Raw genomic sequence first — 25,540 nt, forward strand, 5'->3', positions numbered from 1 at the left:
GGTTCCGATTAATTGTGCACAGTCATTTTAATGTTAGACATATTAGATGGATAGACACATACTTGTTTTTCCTGGTGTATTGTGTTTCATGATTTAGTAGGAGACGGTTCCGATTAACTGTGCACAGTCATTTTAATGTTAGACATATAACATGGATAGACACATACTTGTTTTTCCTAGCGTATTGTGTTTCATGATTTAGTAGGAGACGGTTCCGATTAATAGTTCTCAGTCTTTTTAATGTTAGACAGATAAGATGGTTAGACACATACTTGTTTTTCCTAGTGTATTGTGTTTCATGATTTAGTAGGAGACGGTTCCGATTAATAGTTCTCAGTCTTTTTAATGTTAGACAGATAAGATGGATAGACACATACCTGTTTTTCCTTATGTGTTGAGTTGGAAAGATCGGTTAACTTTTTCATGATTTAGTAGGAGACGGTTCCGATTAATAGTGCACACTCTTGTTTTCCCTGGCTCCCTCATGATCATACACAATGAGTATTGTGAGCCTTATACCGTTATGTCCACCTTTATATAGTAAAGTAAACTACAATACCAAAAAAGTTTGCGTGATGGTATCGAGAGTAATATTAGTCAGATGACCGATACTGACGAGTCGTCAGTATGCAGTTATGCAGATTAAATTTCAAAACTATTTCAGCTTTATCATAGCGATAACGTCTTGGCCAGAAAACTCTGGTTGGTGTTTTTGAGCAGCGTCCCAGGGTTAAAATGACATGCCATCAACCTATCTACTGAGTCTACCCACGCTATCCTGTAGTCGCCTCTTACAAGCTCAGGGGACATGGAACTGGGAATGTAACAATGTTGGGATAAAATATAACCGCAAGATTACGTTTCACTCATATTCTATAATCGAACAAAACATGGTAAGCTTTATTCGGCCCGATATGTGCATTTACTAAAGTTACTGATATTTGACCAAGGTGAATTCTTATCAGTACCCCGTCTACTGAGTATAGGGCTGTAGGTCCCTTGTCTGGTAACCTTCACGAGTAACGACTGGCGAATTGCAAGCATACTTACTGCGTTGTGAGCAGGACTCTTTCTTAGCGGTCGGGTGCGAATGTTCGTCGAACTGCATGTGTTGACATGGAAAGGCTGCATATATGTCGGTTATCGACCTTGTCCTCTGTCGCTAGGGTGAAGCTAGTTGACGACCGCTGGTATGTGCGTCAGTGGTACAGATGTATTAAATGACATCTGGGCTTGGTGGGGCGATCGGGTAGTCTGGTGTTTAAAGCGTTCGCTCGTCAAGACGAAGACCCGGGTTCGATTCCCGACATGGGTACAATGTGTGAAGCCTATTTCTGGTGTCCCCCGCCGTGATATTGCTGGAATATTGTAAAAAGTGGCATAAAACAACACTCACTCAGTCACATACCTGTATTTTAATTGGTTCAGAAGGGGTCACATGACATTCTTGAAAACACGGTATTGCCGGAGATCCATCCAGTCGTACAGCGATCACAATCTTCGTGTGTTTTTTTTATATTTAGTAATAAAACAAATATCGACTACTGTACGGCGAATATAATGCAGTATGGACCCAAAAAAATTGATATTGACCTCGGCCCCTGGGTTTGGTCAATATCAGATTCTCCAATCCATAACACATCATTGGCTTCATGAATGGTCAACAATTGATAGGTATTGTGGGGAATATTTTACCATTCAAATAAACCAAGGGAACATACAAAACAATGTACGACTTTATAATCAAATTCGTAAAAAGGATATGACACTGATGAAACTGAGTGTAATCATTACAGCCTCGGCCATGTAGGCCCAGTCAAATGTTCCTCTCTACCATCATAAGATTATCCAGTGTCTTCTGGTCCTGGTCATCGCCACCAGCCTCGATCAGCAGGAACATTCCCGGACAGACTGGACGACAGAACAGCCCCGGCGGATCCTGCCCCAACTTTGACATAAACCTTTATCTCAGATATGAAATCGGCCACACCTAGCTTCTAGTATTGATAAGATCTCACTAATAAGTATAGGTGCAGTTATTTCCCAACTATATAACATTATTATTTCACAACTATTTAACGTAAGTATTTCACAACTATATAACGTTAGTATTCGTTAAGGACCAACCATTCGACATTCTTAAGGGTCATGGGATTTTCTATCGAGATTAGATACTTTTCAGCTACAAAAAACAAATATCATTTATTATTCAAAATTATCAACCTGATTTCTTTTTGTAAGAAAAACACCTCGCAATAATGAAATGTTGTAGGCATATTTATTTCAACATTCGGAGGCATAAATATTTTTTCAAGATTTTCGGGGACAATATATTTCCTTCCATAAAATCCCTGGCCCCCGGGAATATCAAATGATCTGTCCCTCACGTCTTCTTTCCAACTGGACCATTGAGGGAATTGATGGTGAAAGCGTTGGCTTTCCACGTCGTTGGGTTCGATTCCAACAGTGCGTGATACTGCCGGAATTTTGCTCAATGTAGCCAAATCATGGAATTTTATCGGCCAGTGTTCAATCAATTCGGCTTCAATGACTAGAAGTGTTCGTGTAGGATTAATTCGTTCGGGTTCTCACATACACACACCAACACACACACCAACACACACCAACACACACACACACAAACACACACACACACACACACACACACACACACACACACACACACACACACACACACACACCGTCACCATCATCAGACCACCCCACTACTCACCCTCAGCACCGAACACACAGGTTACACTACGTTGCCTAAAGCGATGTTCACGTTAACTGAAAAAGAGCAGAAACATATATATCTATATTCAGGGCCTATGTAATGCATGTCAGCATGGTGCTAAAAGTTGAAGCGAAAGATAACATACTCGTTTAAGACCCAACGAAATACTGTAAAGATCCTTGACCCAACTGTAAAGAGCAGCTTACGAAGACAGCAGATAAAACATTCCACGTGCATACCGACGGGCGACTGACACATTACTAACACAGATTACAAAGATTCCTTGTATTTTTCTTTTAATATTTAAAAATCTAGCAGTAGGTGTTTGCCCTAAGTTAGAGAACATACACATGTGGACTAGTAACGCTTAGCTCGTGGAAAACAACTGCCTCATCCCTGCGGGGTTCGGCCATTCTTTTTGGCAAACATCCAGTTACTCGTTCTCGTTATGTATTCAGTCCCAAACACACGATAAAGCTATGTCAGCGTATATTTCTAAGTATGCGCATGCGTATCTCTTTTCAGCACTACACCAACATGATATTCCCTTCACTGAGACACGTGAGCTGGCCCATTTACCCCATTTAAATTAATCCATTTAAATATTGAGCACCTCCAATCCTCCAGCAGAAAGTGAGACCTGATTGACCCAAAGGACGTTTACCACTAATCGTGGGAAATACAACAATGTGCTAAACGATACTGAATGTATTTGTCAATCAAATATAAGCTGATGTTTAAGTAACCTGCCATTGATCAAAACACCATGCTATGGATGTGCAGTCAACAGATTAAAATGTGAACAAGGACATCACCTCAATAAAATTTGCTGTCAGCATTTCTATTCAAATATTGTCTACATAAATACTGAGGACAACAGTATTTATAATTACCAAAAGTTACTGAATTTCCACAATGGTCCTAAATCGGCACGAATGAACGTCTTATTTATAACACAGTTGTAACGTCAGATTTACATCAGGTTAAATTAACTTTACATAAAGTTCAAACTCTGAGCCTTATATGCCTTCTTAGGAGAATCATGTTTCTAATGCCATACAACTTGTAAATATAAAAATTTGTTATAACTACGGTTATGACGAACTCAAAGGGACCACTAATTTTATTTTCTCGTTATAAGCATATATACAACACTTACACAGCAAATGCCCGGGACAAAAAAAGTTCGTTATATTCGCAAGTTCGTTATAAACGTAGTTTACTGTAATGTTCGACAAAAAACACACTAAAATCCTAATGATTCAAACAAAATATGGGGGACACAGATGGCCCAGTCGTCTAAGGCGCCGCGATTCGCTGTGCAGAGTTGCGTCCCTTGGGCACGCCAGAAACCTATGATTGAGGGTTCGAATCCCGTTTCGCCCCGATTATGTTTCTAGATTTGTCAGCACCGTACCCGTGCTCGTGGGTTTCACCGAAGTGGTAAACGTCCAAGACCTGCATCACTTCGGGCTTTCCTCCCACATTAAGCTGACACACCGTGATATGACTGGAATACTGTTCAAAGCGGTGCTAAATACCACTCACTCACTCAAACAAAATATGACGTCAAGAGGAGATAAATACATGCTTCTACAGTCTTGAAGTGTGAGGAGAAGATGCTTGTAGGCCCCTAAAAGAGACATTTGGAGAGGATTCAGGAGCATTTCAGTCCATTTGGAACAGAAATGGCTGAGCAGTGGCCTGATCAGTGGCAGCAATATTTGAAATCTGATTCGAGGTTTTTTGGGGCACATTAGTGTCAGCATTGGTGAGATAAAGAATGGGAAGTTTAAGCTTCACCGGCCCAGTGATTTATGAGGAGAGTATGATGACGGCGAAGCGAATGCTATGCGTGAACAATTAGGGGCATGGTCAAAGTGCAAAGATCAGATCAATGTCAAACTTTAAGATATCGCTAAAAACAGATCATGTATGTTAAGACTACACGCTTCTAAAACGTCCGTACATTTCCAACAGTCATATCTAACAAATGACTGTTAGTGGGATATGGCTATCATGGCTGCCATATGGAAAATCAGATACTAACCTGTGGAAACCATTTGTGTGTCATCAATGGTGGGAGCACGCATGCACGCACGCAAGTTTCAGCTTCATTGGTCAATAAGTGTGTCGTAACAAATGGAACACATGGTGTCCCCTATTACCCACTACAGCGAAATTCTATCCAATTTACATCATTAAATACAAGCAATGCTTAAGATGCCTAAGTTGACCATACTTGTGCTGATTCCACACGTTCCAATCCTGCCACAAGCCGAGCGTATTTTGGATATGATTATGCCGCACATCCAGATTTTCTTTTCATGTTCCTCTAACGTTTATACGATCACACATGTTTAACTGGATACTGTGCTGTTACTGCATAACAGTTTTCCGCAATGTTTGCTGTCTGGATGTCGGAACTCTCCTGCGCGTGAGTAAAATTTGTTGTTGTGTAATGGCAAGCTAGACAAACCATGGCTTTCGCTCTCGCGATGCGAAAATTAGATTTTGACCACTTGGGACTCAAAACAGAGTATTTGCAGTATTTTCACTATGGCTAGAATTGTTTGTGTACAGTTTAATTAGCATGTTGTGTGATAACGTATCGTGAATTTCACATTGACAAGTAGCGAACTGTTAATAAGTCTTCGCGTGTGAAAAACCCGATCATTATTCCTGGGGATTATCAACTTGTAAGGCTCCTTGTGCGTCACCATCACTCAAGGGTCAAACATCAGTGTCGTACGTTAACAGACGGAGCGGTTAAGTAGGTTGGTTTATGGATCACTGGAGCTAGGTGGGTGATATCCTTGCTCATATACAAGTGTATTGCATGTCGGAAGCTCCGTGGAAAAAAACAGTACCAGAAGATGGTTGATGTCCCTTGTGCCAAGTTCTCCCTTCACTTACGTTGGATTAAACTATGTTTAGTTGTTACACGTTGCACAGGAGTGGGTCAAGCTAATAACATGTGGTTGGCTATTTTATTCACATATCTTACCTAGCGGGCTATCCACTTGCACAATCATTTCTTGAACGGAAGAATTTCGGGATTATCCGCAAGGGTAATACAAGTACAGGATGCACTTCATACTGACGTTCTTACCTTTTAGGACCGCCTCCGCGGTCTAGTGGTAGGGCGTCCGCCCGGAGAGCGATCCCGGCCGCGTCACACCAAAAGACGTCTAAAGATGGTACTTGTTGTTACCCTGTCTGGCGCTCGGCACAAGGGCCTAAAACAAGGACTGGTCGGCTCGGAGTCAGTATACTGTGTCTGAGTAGAGTATTCATGTTTAACTGCGGCATGGTATCTCAGTGAGCTAGCACTATAAATCGGTATCAGTCCGGACGAGTACAAGCAGCCACACACACACACACACACACACACACACACACACACACACACACACACACACACACATAAATGCAATAATCTTGGACGCGACGTTAAACCCCAATTCACCTCACCTCACGTTACCTTTCAGCGTAAACTGGATAATGAGGAAATAGAGGTGGAATTGTTTAAGTGGGTTCGTCCCTATAGTTCAGTGTCAAGTCACCTGTCAGATTTGGCAAGTACATGTACGTTGATCACGTGGCTTCATCACCTCCGGAAACGCCCGAACAACACCAGATGATAAATCCGAGGCTACCCGACGTAGGAATGCAGAAACACCGATCACTACACTGTTGGTACTCTGTACTCAATGATAATATAAAGTTCAGCTTTCCTCAGCGGCAATACATCACATGTTGCAATAGAGTAAACATGAACCATGTACAGGGAAGAGTTTAAGAAAAGGTCTGTATTAAAAAAATCTAGCTTAACGTAACGTGCAGAAGTTGATAAGGCTGAGTAGATGAGGGAAGGTCATAACCAACAACCAAACAAACAGGATAAGGAGAGCCAGCTCAGGCTTACATATCAAGCTATAACACCCTGCTCTGTGACACAACTCCGTCCTACACCCGGATGTGAAGACATGTCGCCAGTGTTATGCAATTTACTCTTCTTCTAGCACACGCCTGGTGACCTAGGGGGAGTACCAAACATAAAATTTGCTGAACGTTTATTCTTTCTTTCGATTTGCACATAGTGGTTTTTATTACCGTATTCGACGTAATAAGCGCCACGCTCTAACAAGCGACCGCGGCGATATTTGCAAATGTATTGGCTAGTGAACAATTCCAGTTAGAACCCCTTCCGAAGACTTATTTATTTGGCTATAATACGCACTGGTGTGTTATATGCACCCTTTGTTATGGACAGTTAAATTCTGAAAAATATATCTGTCGTACATAAACATTTCAGACTGTCAGCATAAACTACGAAATTTATCTTTCAACTGTTTTTTTCACCAAAATGATACTCTAATAAGAGCCCCCTTTTTCTAATTTTGAGAGCGCCTTTGGGCGCTTATAACGTAGAAGACGGTATATCTTAAGCTAAAGATGAAGTGAAATGGAGTTTAACGACGCGTGCATGCATGCATGCATGCACGTGTGTGTGTGTGTGTGTGCGTGTGCGTGTGCGTGTGCGTGCGTGCGTGCGCGCGCGCGCGTACGTGCTAGTGTGGACTAAACCCGATTTTATAATGCTAGTCCACCGAGATACCATGACTCCGAGCCGACCAGTCCTTATTTAGCCCCTTAATGTATGTATGTATGTATGTATGTATGTATGTATGTATGTATGTATGTATGTATGTATGTATGTATGTATGTATGTATGTATGTATGTCCGACCGATAGTGTTATGATTTGGTAGTGACGTATTCCTGCTAACAGGACACTTCTGCTACTTATACAGTCAGAACGCCCCTTTAACTGCATATTGTCCATGTAAGGATGACCGGAAAATACTCCCGGGAACATACTGACACCAATGTTTGCGCGCAATGCAGGTCCTTAACGATAACGCTCATGCCCACCGTGCTGACGTCCGCCCGTCAGATGGGGAGACCTGTCAAAGGCCAACCGCCATGTTTTCCGAACTGGACCAAACACTGAAAGGGGTGTGTGGGTTGGGGGGTGGGGGGGGGGGGGGGGGGGGGGGGGGGGTGTGGGGTGGGGGGGGGGGGGGGGGTGGGGGGGTTGGGATTATCACTGGAAGACTAATTTGGGCCAAACTGATACGGGGTACAAACGAATGTATGACCAATCGTGGGAGGATTATTGATCAAGTCATCTCAAACGTCAATAAAACACTCATTTTAGCTTTGATTAAGTAGTGATGTTGATCTGCTGAGACTACAAGCAAAGTGGAAAAAATGTGAACATTTAACCAATTTTATTGATGTATTTTAACTGTGACGTAAAAACGGGACATACAGTGTATGATTTACACTGTCCGTCTATTGGGATGATTGATCTCAGACAAATATATTCATTCTGTCTTTCAGAATGAATGGGCCTCTCGATGACGTCACTGCGCCTTGTCGTCAATGTATTTCCAACTGATTAAAAGGGAACTCTACCTCCCAAACTGAACACGACCTATATCTTCATTATAGGTAGCATAATGTACATGTACAGAATTCATTCGGAATCGATCTTCTTTTCTCTGAATGGTAGCTTCAGTTTCAAGTGTGTGTGTGTGTGTGTGTGTGTGTGTGTGTGTGTGTGTGTGTGTGTGTTGGTGTGTGTTGGTGTGTGTGTTGGTGTGTGTGTTGGTGTGTGTATGTGAGAACCCGAACGAATTAATACTACACGAACACTTCATGTGCATCACATGAATATGCCTTTCAAAGAAACAACATTCAGATTCCGCTCAAACACCAGATTTAACCATCATGTGATAGATGGACGAAACGAGGTCCACCACAGCCGCAGAGCCTGACGTACCTGACACTGACATAACGCCAGAGCACACACATCACGACTCATAACTCATCCACGGTCTGATTCGTACGATCACTGCTTCCATGTGCAGCAGGTCGGGCAGCTCAGGGCATGCACACAGTCACGATATTCACTGCAGATGGCCTTGAACTTGGACATGTCTACATAAACGCCCAGCTTCAACTGTGACAACTTCATGTCCTTTTTTCAGTTATGGCCTGATGAGACTCGTACGTGGTACGAGTTGAGAGCGCTAACCAATTAAAACTGTGTTCAATCTTACTCCACTCATCCAATTATTACTATATTGTGCCTGAGGGTGAGGTTACAGGTGGTACAGGTGGGTTGAGATACTAAATCCATACGTCACACGTGTTTTGATTGGATAACCGTGATTTCTGTCACACCGGGACACACCTTTTTTTCATTCATACAAAATTCATTTTGCAACAACAAGGCAGAACTGAAGCAATCTAATGAGAGAGAGAGAGATTGTTTCTGATAGGTATGATGAGTTATATGCATAGAGCTTCTACAGACATTATATGCTCGAGCTATATCCATTTACAATGTACGACTACCGATCAATAGATCGAGGCTCCCCATGAGTGAGTGAGTTGTGTTTAACGCCGCTTTTAACAGTATTCCAGTTATATCACGGCGTGTCAGCTTAATGTGGGAGGAAAGCCCGAAGTGATGCAGGTCTAAGACGTTTACCACTTCGGTGAAACCCACGAGCACGGGTATGGTGCTGACAAACCTAGAAACACAATTGGGGCGAACCGGGATTCGAACCCACAATCATAGGTTTCTGGCGTGCCCAAGGGACGCAACTCTGCACAGCGAATTGCGGCGCTTTAGACGACTGGGCCAACCGTGCCCCCGGCTCCCCATGAGCGTGACGCACCCGACCACTTTCGCAATTTTCAATTTGATTAAACGTGAAAGGATGCACGTGTTGAAATGAAGTCAGTTTAAACTATCTAGACAGATATCTACATTTACTTGGCATGATCAGGTTGTGCCTTCAGTGTCCCATTCGAAGCGTATTTTGTGGCGATGTTTCGGGAATCGCTTGTTCACGACTGCACGACTTAGATCACTAAAATAAACATTTCCGATACAAATCATTCGAAAACTGCCTAGACGTGTGCCTGACTTCTGATTATGTGGTCCAAAACATCCCAAATGTGAACAATAACATTCTCTATCTCAAGCGTAAAACGCCGGGAGTAGATCACGGTTGTCTTTTCTTATTCCGGTGTTGACCTTGCCATATAACTAGCTCAGCTTCATTGCCTTTCAGCTATTGGTGCCATATTTGCCAACTTGTTTTAAATCTTCAGATAGGGTGTCACAGTGACCGACATTTGATAAAGTTAGCATTAACATGTGGCCAGGATTTTGCCCTTCACATATACATATGTATGCTTCTCGTAATACGTCAACTTGTCTGAAGTTAAAACTGCTGTCCTTGTATGTTCTATGCTTTTCTTGTCCTGAATCTGTACCCTCTGACAATGACGTGTTGGGGATATTCCGCTCTATGGTCCCCACGGGACACCAGGCGATTAATTGAGTGTGTTAAAATTCCACGCCGGTTCGTGATACGTTTGTCATTAAAAAACATGCCGATGGTGTCGTTATATAAGACATTTGTATTTAAAGCTAGTGGGAGAATATTAAGAAGAACTAAGTAAAACATGACCCTTTCAAAAGCAATGCGAGTATATCCACTATTTGAGTATATCCACTCTTTGAGTATATTCGCTATTTTAGTATATCCACTATTTGAGTATATTCACTATTTGAGTATGTTCACTAGTTGATAGAGATTCATAAACAAAGTATCATGAGATTGTCGAAATCGTACGATTATATTATAAATTCGAAGTATAGTACTACAAGACTACAAACATTGTGAATATCAATATTAAGATTCACGAGAGCATATGTTCATGTGTGACACCGTTCACATTCGCTTATCTATTACACATGGTAACATCACAAGTAGACAATGATTAATAAAACATGCTTATGATATAGTCGCAATCGAACAATGGACTCTTTGTGGACATTTTATCACTTCCGGTAGAGCAGTACGTGTGTTCCCTTTTCGCGAACACCTGGTGTCATCACTGATTTTCAGTGATCCATTCGTATCATTTTCACCGCTATTTCTCCTTTAAGGCCAATGGAATATGTTTCATCAGATAATTGAGACTGGATATTCTCTAGCGATAACATTTTATATCAGGAACTGGTTTTACAGCTTTTATTTACACTATGATATGTCCTCAAATATGGGTCAAGGAAAAAGGTGCATTTGTTGAGTCACAGTGTAAAGTGCATTCGTGCTTCACGTTAACACCGGCGCTTGTCTATTCTTGTTGTTCTTTATGACCTTGGCTTATCGCCACAACTCCACTACTTCGGTGAAGGCTTGACGTGTGTAACATCGAGCTCGCTGTTTGTTGCATACGGTAAGAAACACACAGGGCTTATTCAACTTTTCGCTAAGCATTTCATAACTATTTCAACATGTGTTATATTGCTAGAAATGGCTGAGGTGTATCGTATTTATTAGAACAGAAGAAAATGAGCGTGACTTGTATTCGAAGTCTATTCATTAGATCAGCATATTCATTCCCAAGTTGTATGAAAAAGAAAAGAAACAAGAAAAGGATGATGCGAGGCATAGTCATTACGCCAAAATGCCCTCGGCTTGTGGCAGGAACGTGTCAGTCTTGTATCAGCAGAAAACAAGGTCAGCGAAGAAATCCAGCTCATGCTTTGATTGGAAACACTATCTTTCGTGAATAGACCTCACGTTAAAACGTAAAAACAAGTAATGTTGACAGTGCATGTATTTCCCATTTCCATAAGTCCCAGTGGTTTGTCTGGCTTAAACAAACTGGTGACTAAACACATGAGTTATGACCCACACCATCGAGCAAAGTGACCTGCATTTAGCCGGATCACAGTCCGATACCATCTGTTTCTATTCTCTTCCTGCACAATATAGGGTTACCCCCTTTCTATTCCGAAAGAGGCTGATTATTCAGTTTTCATAGAATGATAAATAGTATTTTTCGTTTTCATATAGGCATGCAGCTTATTATGAATAGCTTGGCTTGCAGGAAAAGCAGAAATAATGTAACCAATAGTGAAGAGAGAACATATTGCACACCGACCGTCTATTTTGACAGAATATTCAAAATCTGAATAAAGGACCATGGACGCTTCAACGACGTCAGTGCTGATTGTCGTCAATGTTGCAATCCTCGCCATCATCATCGGTGTCTCCGTCTATCCTGTTGACGACAAAGAAATTCTGTCCCCAGAACTGAGGACGTTTTATGACTATATCATAGGTAACATTCATATATTCGTTTATTTTATCTTCAAATGACTGCTATATATTGTACAACATCATTTGGATCGTTACTGTATTATAAGAACAATTGCTGTAGGATTATATTATGTTAATATTGCATGATGTAGTTGAATTGTTGCATAACTGTTTGGACGTCCACAGCAAATGATTAAGTGTGATCTGTTGTGTATGGATAACACAGTATTCTATTTCACAGTTGGGGCAGGGTCTGCAGGGGCTGTTCTTGCGTCCCGTCTGTCCGAGAATGGTGACGTGACCGTCCTGGTGATAGAGGCTGGCGGTGATGACCGGAATCAGAAGACGCTGGATACTCCTATAATGCTAACCCTGAACCAGATGGACAAATTTGACTGGGCCTATTTGACCGAACCTCAGCAACATGCACACACAGGGCTCATAGATAAGGCAAGTTTAACAAATAGGTCTCTGAAAGCACGCACCTCTCTTTGTTGCCCTATTTTTGTGATGGTCGAAGAAGCAGTTTTTATTAGATCATATATCAATATATTCACATGCACATACAGTTGTATTCGTACATTTAATTGGTCTTTGTATCATTCGTGACTGCGCATGCCCTATTTTCTAGTTTCTTGGTTTGCAGATTAAGCATAATTTCAAAGAGCGTCACACGAATCTTGTTCGGGAGTTGTTTGTTCAAGGTTACAACATTTAAAGCCCCTTTCAAATAGTGTTATGGCAGACATGTGGATGACATACCCATACTTGACGCACCAGCGGCAAAAACCGTGATAACATTTGATATATTTTACATTGTTGTTCCAGTAGATATCTTTGAGATGAATTTCAGAGGGGAGCATGGCCACGTGGAAGAGTCTTGGGAGGAAGCAGTCAGCTGAATTATATGCAGTATGTCAGAGGTCATCGCCATGACTACGACAGCTGGGCAGCGAGTGGATGTGAGGGGTGGAGTTACAAAGATGTCCTCCCTTACTTCAAAAAATCGGAAGACATACAAATTGACAGACTAAAAAATTCAGGTAACATGTCAATATTACCACCACGTACAGTTCATAATTAGCTGAAATTCGTTCTAGTATTAGGCTCTTTTAAATGTAAATTTAATGGCACTTTGAAAAGAACTAAAGGCGAGGCACAATATATTGGGGTGAAGCCCAACGTAACAGAGATTAAAGACTTTCACAACTCAGATAGATGAGGGAATGTTGCATAACGCTGCAGTCGGCAATATTCCAAATATACAGCTAATTAAGTAAGATATCGAAATGAGAACAATGCTAAATATGACGAAATAAACCACGCCTCGTTCGTCATCGTTCTTTGTGTTTTATCGCGTAGCTATCTTAAAAAGGTAAATAAGTGAGACATCGAAATCATAATACACCTCTTCAGAAGCAACAGAGATAGCTATGCAATCTAGATTTACTACAACTGAATGGACGATTAGTTGATATCGCCTACATACACACTTCAAAAGCATGTGCATTAGTGACAAAATGCAACGTGTCCAATATGAAGAACACCGTGTACTTACAAACATCCGAACAGTTGAAAACTCATGATGTTAAATCGCCATTTTAAAAACAAAGCAAAGGCTATAGGTCGTTTCTGCATCACCCTTTCAACATGAAACGCTGCAAGAAAGAAATGACGTCATTCTGAAATGCAATGACCTCATCAAAAATGGATGTTATTACAAAATGGATGACATTATAAATGTCGATGGCAAATTGCTGCGAGAAAAGAAACTGTTGTCAATAATAATCAAATTAAGTTAGATATATATTAAGAATTCACTGACGATAAAGTTCATACTTTTTTAAGCCAATTATGTGAGTGGCGGGTGCTACCGGTAGGGTCGAACATACTTACTCATTCATGAAAACCTGATATCATCATTGATTTTTTTCATTGAACTGTTTTGCCTCTTACGCCCAGTGGAATCCGTTTCGGGATATAATCGAGAATTATTATCTCTGGTGTTGACGTTTTATTTATTATCAAATAATTGGCCCTCACTCTATGAAGGTTCATACTCAAATGAACTCACACAAAGTGAAAGTCAATTCTTATAAAAAAATTATCACAATTTCTAACCTCAAAGGATGTAGGCCAAGATCTAAACACAATGTTATTTAGTACGTGTGACATCATGTTTACACTGACAGCAATACAACAACCAGCTATATCGCGGAGTAAAATAGTTGCTCAAAAAGAGAGGTGACATGAGCGTGTGGACGCACAACTTGCTCTTCAGAAACATCTTACGCAGCACATGTGTTCAAATCAAATCCTCATTAGATGTGAAAGTTTTGTGAAGAACAACCTCAGTAAGTGAGTCACAATGACAGCGCGTCGTAATACATTTACATCAAGTACAAATGGCCGACACGATAAACGTGACGGGAGAGATTTCCGAAGTTGTTAATGAACCTGTGGCGGTTACATGTGTTAGTCATCATTGATCAACTGGTCGATCATTGAAAGGTGAAAAAACATGCGTCAAACAGACACTAAGGTAAATTCATAGATTGCTGGAGACGGTCAGTGTCAGCCTGGAAACGGATCGAGTCGATACTACGATAGTTTAGATGTGGATGTCTTAGTTTATTTATTAGGATAGGCCGCAGCGAGGATATTCGTAATCAATCATGCAGTCACGCTCTCTGTAATTTCTCAATGTATACTGAAACGCGGAGACCAAGAATAGAGGATCTAAATGATTAGAAAGAACGCTTATGTATTTTTCCGTGCTAGGGTATTCCCAGGGGTTTCCCCGAGGAATGTGGAAGTAGTCCGGCAGTGTTTACGTCATTTCAAGAACACGGTCTCGTGAAGAACGTATGAACGTCAAATTGTGTTGTTCGTACACCTATGAACGTCAATTTCGCGATCATGTGACCGACCTCTATTCCAGTGGAAAAGCCGTATATCGTGTAAACTTCAAATTAAAAAAGTTAGATTCGAATGACATGAACAATGCCGACCGGATGACGTCAACAATGCACTGGGGCGCGTGAAGTGATATTTTCACAAGTGCACATACGCTTTTTATGAACTCTTGTCATTTCTAACCCTATGTATAACACACATCCGAAATGGTATGTTTCGAACAGCTGATATGCTTCCTTTTCTCTCGAATTCATTGACATAACTTAAATGTTGTTAAAATCGACGTTACAAACCTACGTCGCTTTTTCTTGGGTTTCCCTCATTTTATGGACCCGTGACGAACCGGAGTAGAATAGGTCTTCGGCAACCAATGCTTGCCGTAAAAGGTGACTATGCTTGTCGTGAGAGGCGACTAACGGGATCGGGTGATCAGGCTCGCTGACGTGGTTGATGCATGTCATGGATCCAAATTGCGTGGATTGATGCTCATGATATTAATCACTGGATTGCTTGTCCAGATTCGATTATTTACAGACCGCCGTCATATAGCTGGAATATTGCTGAGTGCGGCGTTAACAACAAACCAACCAACCAACCAGTCCTCTTTTCATGATAGTTGACAGTGTGTGAATTGTAAGGTTTTTTTTGTAATCGAGTAATCCAGTTTTATTCTTATTCATCATCAAGAATACCATGGCCGGGGAGGTCCACTGACTGTGACGGAAGTGAACTCAATACCCGTCGCTGACTACTTCGTCAGGGCGGGAACTGAACTCGGGTTCAAGGCAATAGACTACAACGGAGAACATCAGGAAGGCAAGTACCCTTGTCTATGTCTGCGTGCGTTCGTTTCTGTCTGCCCGGCTGTGTGGCGATGTGCGTGGTTGTCAGTTTGTGAGTATATGCCTGTTCCGGAGAGTCCCGGGATGTGTCTTTTTCCACCTGCTAGTTTGTGTGGCTCTGCGTCTGCCTATCTGTCTGTCCGCTTGTCAGCGTCTCAGTTGCATGTTCCTGTTTGTCCATGTCAGTCTGTCGGTTTGGTTTGTCTCTATCTGTGTCTCTCTGTTCAACGAAATGGATTCCAATCCGTGACCTTATTTGGTACTTTTATCCGACAATTTGTATTTAAGTAGTACGGAAGGAATCGCCTGGCCCAATCGTCCTCAACAACCTTTGAATTACATCTTGAGTACCCTATTGATGGAATTCTGCTCATGACAGTTTTCCTTCAAATATTTTCCTAGTCCAGTGGAACGGTGAAGGCACGTCGTAATACTTTACTAAGTTCAGCTGTAACTTTTTCAGGATTTAGTAGATCGCAGGCTTCAATTGGGAATGGGGAACGTATGAGCACATCCAAGGCGTTCCTGTGGCCAGTGATAGACAGACCCAACCTGCACGTCCTGGCCAACAGTCACGTCACGAAGGTAGTGTACTTCACCCGTCCACATTCCTCTAGGTTACGCATTCGTACATACATCACACATTTGTTCAGTGCTGAGATTGGCCAATTGTTTTCACCAGGTAATGATACACAAGAAGACAGCAGTTGGTGTCGAGTATGTTAAAGATGGCCGCCTGTACAAGGTTCGTGCTTCAAGGGAGGTAATCTTGTCAGGTGGTGCAATTGGATCGGCACAGCTGCTGTTGCTGTCAGGGATCGGGCCAAAGAAACACTTGGAGGAGATGAAGGTAAGAACTGAGCATCGATCTCTTTCATGCAATTTATGTCACAATTTAAATTTGTAGATCAGACTTGCTGTTCTCTCGAGAAACATCACAGATGTACGTTTTCATCCAATATAAGTACATCTGGTCACATTTTCAAGGTAGAATGCCACAGTAAACACTGTCCTAAGCATGCTATCAGCATCTGTGTGGTATGGTTCTCATTACGTAATATGATTGTGTTAGGAATAACAATTTTATCAATATTTCGATTACATCATGGCGTGTCAGCATATTTTAGATAAAGCCCACACAAAAGGGTTTGCCCAAACTGACACCCCGACACTGCATGCTTCGAACAGATGCAATATATATCCCTGTGACCATTTTCTGACACAGCATTATGTAATATTAAGGCGAAGGTCGCCTTTCTATGATTTAAATAGCCATTCTTTTGTCGTGTCTTAATCACATTAGTTTTATGGTCCGTGTATGGTCAAAGGTCGGTTTAGGTCACACGAAAAATATAGCTCAAACCTCATCATTTTGGTTAACCGTTATTCAAATAAACTCGACAGGACCCTTTCCATTTTCATAAGGAATATCTGCTAAAAGGAGAGACGATTGTACGATTCCTACTTTTTCTTGAGCATGCTTTTAAGAATCACTATCAATTATTCATGATACCAGGTGTTCATGAAAAGGTGAGGGTATCCTGCCAGAAGAGAATTGATCAAGAAAAGGCGTATAATGAACAACGACGTTAATATACTTGATAGTTTTGTTACAAAAGATAAGCGTCAGGCTGGAACATTGCATACTATTGTATATTTACGAGTGCTTCAGTAATAATGTCGCAATCAGCACATCCAGGACCATCTAGTATATTATATCTCAATTCTATAATGATAAATACCCTGGAACCATTTACCACTTTACCATTTTTCGGAAGCGATATTACCACTCCTGCCCTCTGTCACTAACCCATGAGTGCAATTTGATTGGTCGGGTATTTTATGTTCTTAAGCCAACTCTTGCGACTCGGCTAAAGAGTTGTCAGATAAAATAACAGTTATCTGTTTACTGTGTGAGATTTAGTTCCTTCATTTGTGTACCAAGAGCGTGAACAAGATACATGTAGGATCTTTAATTACTTCTTATTGAGTGATAAGCCTTCGTCTTCTGTTCTAAACGTACCAATTGTCAATTCATGTTGTAGATAAATACAGTCCCAAGTGTGTTATAGAATATCTCCATGAGAATTCCGGGTTAGAATAGATCCCCAACAACCTATGCTGTTCTTAAGAAGCGCCTTGACGATTTACCGAAAAATCAACTACAAAAATACTATCAGCATTCAGCATCCATTGTGTTCAACAAGTCTTACTTTCTGACTTCTAATGCCAGAAAACCAGTAACTTCCATATATCATAAGTACAGGTGTGCGTGAGGCTACTACTTATTGCCCTTTGTTTCTTATAATTATGGAAAAGGTTTTGTCACTTGTATTACAATATCCAGATTCCAGTTCAAGCTAGCCTCCCAGTTGGCGAAAGCTTACAGGATCACATGATCCTCGTCATGGTGTCGAAAATTCAGAAGCCTATTGGCCTCACGGAAAGCAAATTAGAGTCAACCCTTGCTTCAATCGAATATCGTGCATTGAAATCAGGTAAGTTCCTTAAGAATTTAATCAGGCATATATCCCTCATGTATTACTAACTAAGCGAATTTTAGTGCGTATTTTACTAAACAAAGAGGTGGCACGGGTGGCCCAGTCGTCTTAGGCGCAGCGATTCGCTGTGCAGAGTTGCATCCCCTGGGCACGCCAGACACCTATGATTGTGGGTTCGAATCCTGGTTCGCTCCGATTATGTTTCTAGGTTTCTCAGCAGCATAACCGTGCTCGTGGGTTTCACGGAAGTGGTAAAGGTCTGAGACCTGCATCACTTCCGGCTTTCCCCCCACATTAAGCTGACACGTTACGATATAACTGGAATGCTGTTGACAGCGGCGTTAAAATTCCTCACTCACTCCTGAACAAAGATATTATACATTTTATTTAATCAAACGGTTTTATCGCGAAAAAACACATCTTCTTAATGTTAACGAAGTCTGTTTTGCACCATTCGTGGTGTGGCAGGCCAACGAAGTCGAAACTACACAATACGTCATATGTTAAAGGACGTTGGGGTTTAACTCCGCACTCAGCAATATTCAATCGATATGACGCCGGTCTGAAAATATTGATTGATATCATGAACATCAGTCTACCCAATTGGAATACAATGACATGCAGCAACCAAGTCACCGAGTCTGCCCACCCATCTCGTTAGTCGCCTCTAATGACAAACATGGATCTTCAAGAGCCCTGATTGGATAAGATGGGGTATTCCTAACAATATATGGGGGTCATATTGTATCGTAGTATCCAAGTAATAAGAATTTAGAACCAAAAAAGTTCAAACAACTTCGTCAGCACGAGGACTTAATTCATAACACAATAGTACTACATTACAATATAGTCAGTTTTACTCAACTTTCTTCTCATCATGGTATGAGTACCAAAACGCGGATTGGTGAGAAATACTCGAGATGAGTTCGCATGCTTGCATGAGGATTGAGTACAAGAAGTCCAGGTCACAACAGCGACAGAAACTCAGTTCTCCGGTTCCTTTGGTTGAAAGCGTAACTGCTGGCAACAAAACCTTGTTGTCTCAGAGTCAGTGTATGACCAGCTGTGAACAAAACTTGTGGCGCAGAACACTTACGAGGTTGAGAGGTGGTTGTCAACATTTTGTGACTGCTGTGTCATGTGTATTAAAACCAGGGGGCGGTTCTTGTCGCTGTCTTCTTGGAAACCTTTGCCCTTTTCTGTGACGAGGGAGAATGGAACATCTGATGGTTCTATATATCTTGCAAAACAGCATCTTCTGTGAGTCCTTTCAACCAACAATTCCACAAAGTACACTTCTTTTCAGCTGTGGTTTCTTGAATGTACTGCTGTCAACATCACCACAGAATAGGCAGGAGTTTTAGTGGACGATCATACGTGTTATGTGGCTGCAAAAGGAGCTTCAGAAGACAATTTCGACATTTCTTAAATTTCTGCATTGTTGAACGTAACAGTTTTCTAAAAAAACACATTGGTCTACATTTGTCGTTTTGAGAACATCATGGTTGAAGGGATATATTCCATATTTCGGGAAACAATCCTGCAAGTGCAGCAAGATAAGCCTCAGACTTCAAGCCATACACTAAACAGCCGTCGACACCCGAGGTTGCGTTCTCACGCATGTATTTGTGATGCATGTTGTTCTAAATCCTTCGAATAGGACCAAAGTACCCAGCATCCCTCGGCTGAAGAAAATGCGAAGTGTTGGCCGGCAATACAAACAGAATGATATTTATCTCTTATCCCCATCAAATGAAAGAAACTGTGATGTGGGCAATATAGCCACCACAAAGCAAAAGCGAGGAGCACTTTTCCATAGACAAAGGAATCTCTGAGATTCCGACAATATGATAAAAGTTGTAAAGTGTTGACAACAAAGACTTGAGCTGTTGGAATATTGCTTGACAAAAAGGAAAGTTGACTGTTGAACATATCCCTATATTGATGTCATATATTTTGTAATACGGTTTCATTGGTCTCTTTATTTCTAGTTAAGGACGGGACATGAGTGAAGGGGAATTACTTACATTCATTGATATACCTGAAGATTATTGTGTGTTGCGTTTGCCAATATGAGCAGAAATTCCTATTGATTTGCAAAACGGAAACAGATCAACAAGATGGGAAGCACAGTTCGTTCCCGTTGGGATACATACTTCTTTCCAAAACGTCTGATCCCCAAGTTTCACATAGATGTTGTCAATGAGGTGACGTCCAGATTTTCATTTATATTTTTCTCAGAAAACTCACACAGTTGACCGCCTCATTTGTCTCGTTGATAGAGCATCTGCGCGGAGAGCTGAAGGTTGCTTGTTTGATCCCTTTGCCGTGTCATTCCAAAATATGTTAAAAGATGGCACTTGTTGTTACCCTGCTTCTAGACTCTCAGCATTACTGGATCAAAAAGGACTTGCTGGCTCGACATCAGTATAGTTTAATCTTAAACATTATTTTTTAAACTTATTTCACCTCACCCCATACAATATTTTCTTTCATTTGTGACAAACTGTAATGAACCTTTGACGATAGAGATGTAACTATATTTATGGTCACCACGTTTTGATAAATGTCCCATGGATCTAGGAATACATTTTCCTGTGTGGGACAGTGATGTGCAAAGTTGGAAAATCCAATGTTTTGTCTTTAAATGTAGGTCTTTTCACATCAAGCGGCGGTATGGAAGCCATGGCGTTTGTGAAGACGAAATCGGACGAGCCAAGTCCAGACGTTCAGTTTCACTTTGTCTGTGCTTCGATGGACAAAAGTCTGGCCCGTCTGTTTAACATTGACCAAAAGGTGAGAGTGCTTTATTTCCACAGGAATCACAATAGGTGCCCCGTATCCAAGCCCCTTGTCTTTGGCAAAACAACCAACCAACCAGGCACACTTATTAGGGCTCCATGTTGATTGAGTGTCACCTTGCCCCGATTGAGTGAATAAATGTGATCCAATTCTATAATGAAACATGTATTAATGTCTGAGCAATGGGCAAATAAGACATGTTTAATATGTGACCAGCTTTACATATTGGATCATAATTCTGTGGGGCTATAAAGCACCGTAGCTGTGGCATGAATGAATAGGCCTTGTGGTTTCAGGGAAGATCTGACGGATGGACGGGCTACACACGCACACTGCCACGACATAATTTCGCTTGTCTTGAAACGTCCCTTCCCTTAAATAACGATCATCAACTTCTTCTTTAGATCGTTGCTCATTTCAACTGGACGTCGGCTGATGATGGTTTCACAATCTTCCCTACTTTACTCCGTCCAAAGAGCATGGGGACAATCCGCCTGAGAAGCACCAACCCATTTGAGCATCCTATCATCGAGCCCAACTACCTGTCTCATCCCGATGACGCCAAGACTTTAGTTAGAGGTGAAAACAATTCCAGTTATCAGGGCCTTCAAGGGCAAAGCAACTTCTTTTAACAAAGACGTATTGCGGGTAAACCAATCACTTTTAACAGGGTCTTAATTCGAGTAAACCAACTACTTTTAATGAGGACATACTTCGGGTAAAGTAACAACTTTTACCAGGTGAAGTATCTTCTTTTAACAAGAACATACTGCAGGCAACGCAGCATCTTTTGCTATGGATCTAGTTCAGATGAGGCAATATCATCTATAAGGGATCATGTATATTTGTCCATCCATAAGTAGATGACAGATGTCACAGCCAGAACAAAGTTAACACCAGAGTTGTAGAATTAGAATTCACGCTCACATTTTTCTAAATGAAATTGACACTTTTCTACGAGTATGAATACCATTGATACACCAGTTCAAACTTTTAAACTATCAAACAAGCTGAATTAATAACGCTTCGCTCAAAAATATACCTTGGAATATCAATTGGAACAGAAAGACATTTTTGTTCAACAGGTGTTCGCATCGTCCAGAAACTTCATCAGACAAAGGCATTCAAGGAAATAGGAGCCCAGCTTGAAGACACACCCTTCCCGACATGCACCACTATGAAGTATGACACTGATGAATACTGGGAGTGTTACGTCCGGGCACTGGCTACAACAGTCTACCATCCAACCACCACCTGCAAGATGGGGAAAGCAAGCGACCCAACTACAGTGGTGGATCCTCAACTGAGGTGGGTGACTTTGGAAAACTTCAACTATTCTATTTCGTTTGTACAAATACAATCATGTTACATTGTGTTTTCACCAATCTAAAATGATCTCCAGGATTTGTTTGTCTACAGGCTAACTTCATGAATATCCCCTTGAATTTTTGTAGCTCTGATCACATCAGAGACCAGCAACTTTCATGGACATTCACCTAATTCTTTAAATGCTTTTGGGGTCGTTCCGTGCTAGACTGATGGACGCGGGTAAACTTGCCTTCGTGTTATGTTGGTTTTCAAAGTCTATTAGTTTGTAAATGTATTTAGAAAATAACAAACGTAGCAGAGCTGCCTGATACATATATAAACCGTGCTGTGACGGGACAACCAGAAGTTAGTTTATTATCTGTCTTTCAAACGTTAACCTGTAGGTTTAATTTATGTTGTATGTGATGTCCCCAATGTTGTCCGACGTTGGTCGAACATGCACTAACTGACTGTCTCATTATTGGAGAAAAGTGTATGTTGGAGGACGAAACACAAAGTAGTTGCTGAAATCTGACCCGAAGTCGTCAGTTTAATCTGAATGTCGGTTTCAATTTAATGTTTTTCAGAGTGAAGGGTATTGCTGGACTGCGAGTCGCGGACGCCTCCATCATGCCGGCCCTCGTGTCAGGGAACACTAATGCCCCGAGCATCATGATTGGAGAAAAGGCGGCGGACATCATCAAAAATAGCAAATAAGGATAATCTTGCTTCCACATTTTAGATAGATCATCTGTCTCTCTCTCTCTCTCTCTCTCTCTCTCTTTCTCTCTCGCTCTCTAATTATTGCATATCTATCTATTATAACATAAAATATGCTTATAAAACGCTTTAGTTATCGTAAACATCACATGATGTTCTTCAATGATTGTTTTCAATCTGGAGTAAAAATTAAAATACTTTCCCCAAAACTGTTTGTGTTCTCATTCGTGTGGATTTTCCATTAGGACAGCACAAAGAACATCTAATCTATCAGAGAATGAATTCCGTGCCGTTTCTAGCAATACATTCTTTCATGACAGGAGAGCCCCAAAATGTGCTTCAAACATGTGAAGAATCACAGCAAGGTAAAATCTAAAACATAACGTCAAATTCACAATAGAATACATAGATTGTATGCATATAGAAGTTCACAATTTCACATACTTCTTTTAAAAAAGGTTAATGTGCCACACTATTATCCATTGGATTTGTATTATGAATCCACTGTCTGTGTATAGCCTTCATGACAAGATTAGGATGATCTGCAATTTGATGGCCTCAACGGTCGAGACTGGTCTCTGCATGAGACTGTTCTCCATACTGATGTTTGTTTTTTCGGATTGGTGACACCATTGTTTGTTGGTTTACACCACTGGCAGTAACATTTCAGCTGTACAGTCGGGTCTGGACCAGGAAAACCAGTGATTGATATTATATACAACGTCCCACACATGCGGGGTACACTGGCAGACAAACCATAATCCTTAATATAATACTGTGACGATGCGCTCTATATTCTGTACAAATCTCATCTGAAACCAATGGACATGCTTGCTCTCACCATTGATGATACCAATATTTGTTGAAATTTGAATCCAATTTGTTGTATGGAAGCCATGATTGACATATTGAAACACCGATTAAAGGCCAATATTTTCCCAAATGTAATAAAAGTTGGAAAATATTAGTAGTGTGTCTTAAGATATATGTTCTGTTTTTCGCGATATGTTGAAGTTTGACGTTGATCTGACCTTGGCACATTGACCATGCCTCTAATTCTTCCCAGGATCCAGTCTCTGCTATGTGAATATACTCTTTGTAGAAACCAGTAAACCAATGAAGCTTATTTTCATCTCACCAACGATGCCCTTCATTTGCTCAAGAGGCTCGAATCCGATTTTTCATTATTGCTGCTACAGTACTAGCCGAATTGTAAAAGACTATTTATGGCTACTGCTCAGCAATTTTTGCTCGAAATGAAACTGGTTCTCTTGCACTTTCTCACAATGCGTTTTTTGCCCTTTAAGCACTCATTCTTTACATTTCCTCACTGTCAAAGCTTAACCTCGGCAGGTATGTGTCACCTGATCATTACAACAAATTTTGTTTAACATATTTTGTTAGGATTTTAGTGCTTTTGTCGAACAATTGGAAATTGTATGGTTTTGGAAAAGCGATTCTCCCGAGAAGGCATATAAGTCTCAGGGTTGGAACAGTTGTATGGTGCAACAATGTTTCACAAATATATGTACATTCATTTCATACTTTTGTCCTTAGTATTCATGCTGGAACTATTTGAGGAGCAACGCTAACAGAAATTTTATTGAGATGCTGCCCTTGTTGACATCTTAAACTGTTGACTACATGTACATATCCATGCCAAGACACCATATTTGGTCAATCTCAAAGAAATTTAACTTTGGTTTATATTGGCATAACAATACATTTTCTTGGTCGTAAAATTCATTGGGTTCAATCAGGTCTGAGGTGTATTTCCTGCTGGGGTATTTGAGAAGTGTGTTAAAAACGAGGTTTGGTCCACCATCTGTTTTTCACGTGTGTTCTAACCAGAATACCGATCATATTGCTTTGTGGTAAAAGCCCCAGATATAAGTCTTGTGGTTTTGTTATTATGGACAGGACAACCCAATGACTGGTAACGTAAACAACAATCCTCACAATCACTCATGATGACCTGCAATCAGCCAAGTGGCAGAGCCTGACATTCCAGATCCAATTCAACTGCCTGTCTCCAACAGGAATGGGATGCTGGGGTCCTATTCTGAACGAGGCTAATTATCAAGTTTTCAAAGAATGATGCTTTCACTCTGACTAGTCAACTCTTACAGGATGATGTATATATATATACATACCAACAAAAAAATAAGGGAACTGATGAATGGATAGTGAAGGTGCAATGACGATAAATGACTGGGAGTGTAGATTAATATGTTTTATCCTCCACGCACAACGATGATGATTTAACATAGCGTACATTTTATTTCAATTTGAGAATACCCTTCGTCAGAACACCAACACTGTATTCCAGCGTGATAATGACAGATTACACACAGCACGATTCACATCGCCATACCTACACAACAACTACAATCAGGTTCCTCTCGATGAGTTGGCTGGATGGACGTGACAATGTCAACCTTAGCCGCAGACTGTCGTACCTGGCTCTGGCATCACGCCAGAGCACACACAGCACGGCTCACAACGGTAGCACTAC

General features: G+C 41.1%; 1 protein-coding gene across 2 annotated transcripts; it reads left to right on the forward strand.

The window, feature by feature from the left end:
- Positions 1 to 5,069: 5,069 nt before the first annotated feature.
- LOC139474264 (alcohol dehydrogenase [acceptor]-like) lies at positions 5,070 to 23,224 on the forward strand. 2 transcript variants are annotated; one of them, XM_071257197.1, is made up of 12 exons: positions 5,070 to 5,174; positions 11,794 to 11,958; positions 12,178 to 12,386; positions 12,790 to 12,979; positions 15,540 to 15,668; positions 16,158 to 16,279; positions 16,377 to 16,544; positions 18,042 to 18,192; positions 20,849 to 20,991; positions 21,402 to 21,576; positions 22,083 to 22,305; positions 22,893 to 23,224. In XM_071257197.1, exons 2-12 carry the CDS (start codon positions 11,820 to 11,822, stop codon positions 23,020 to 23,022), a joined length of 1,779 nt encoding a protein of 592 aa, XP_071113298.1. In that variant the 5' UTR covers positions 5,070 to 5,174; positions 11,794 to 11,819; the 3' UTR covers positions 23,023 to 23,224. The 2 variants fall into 2 exon arrangements, with proteins under 2 accessions (XP_071113298.1, XP_071113297.1); XM_071257196.1 differs by lacking the exon at positions 5,070 to 5,174 and adding an exon at positions 10,988 to 11,067.
- Positions 23,225 to 25,540: the final 2,316 nt, after the last annotated feature.

The sequence above is a fragment of the Haliotis cracherodii genome, unplaced genomic scaffold (genome assembly GCF_022045235.1).
Source record: "Haliotis cracherodii isolate W230 unplaced genomic scaffold, xgHalCrac1.p SCAF_3, whole genome shotgun sequence".
Lineage (NCBI taxonomy): Eukaryota > Metazoa > Mollusca > Gastropoda > Lepetellida > Haliotidae > Haliotis > Haliotis cracherodii.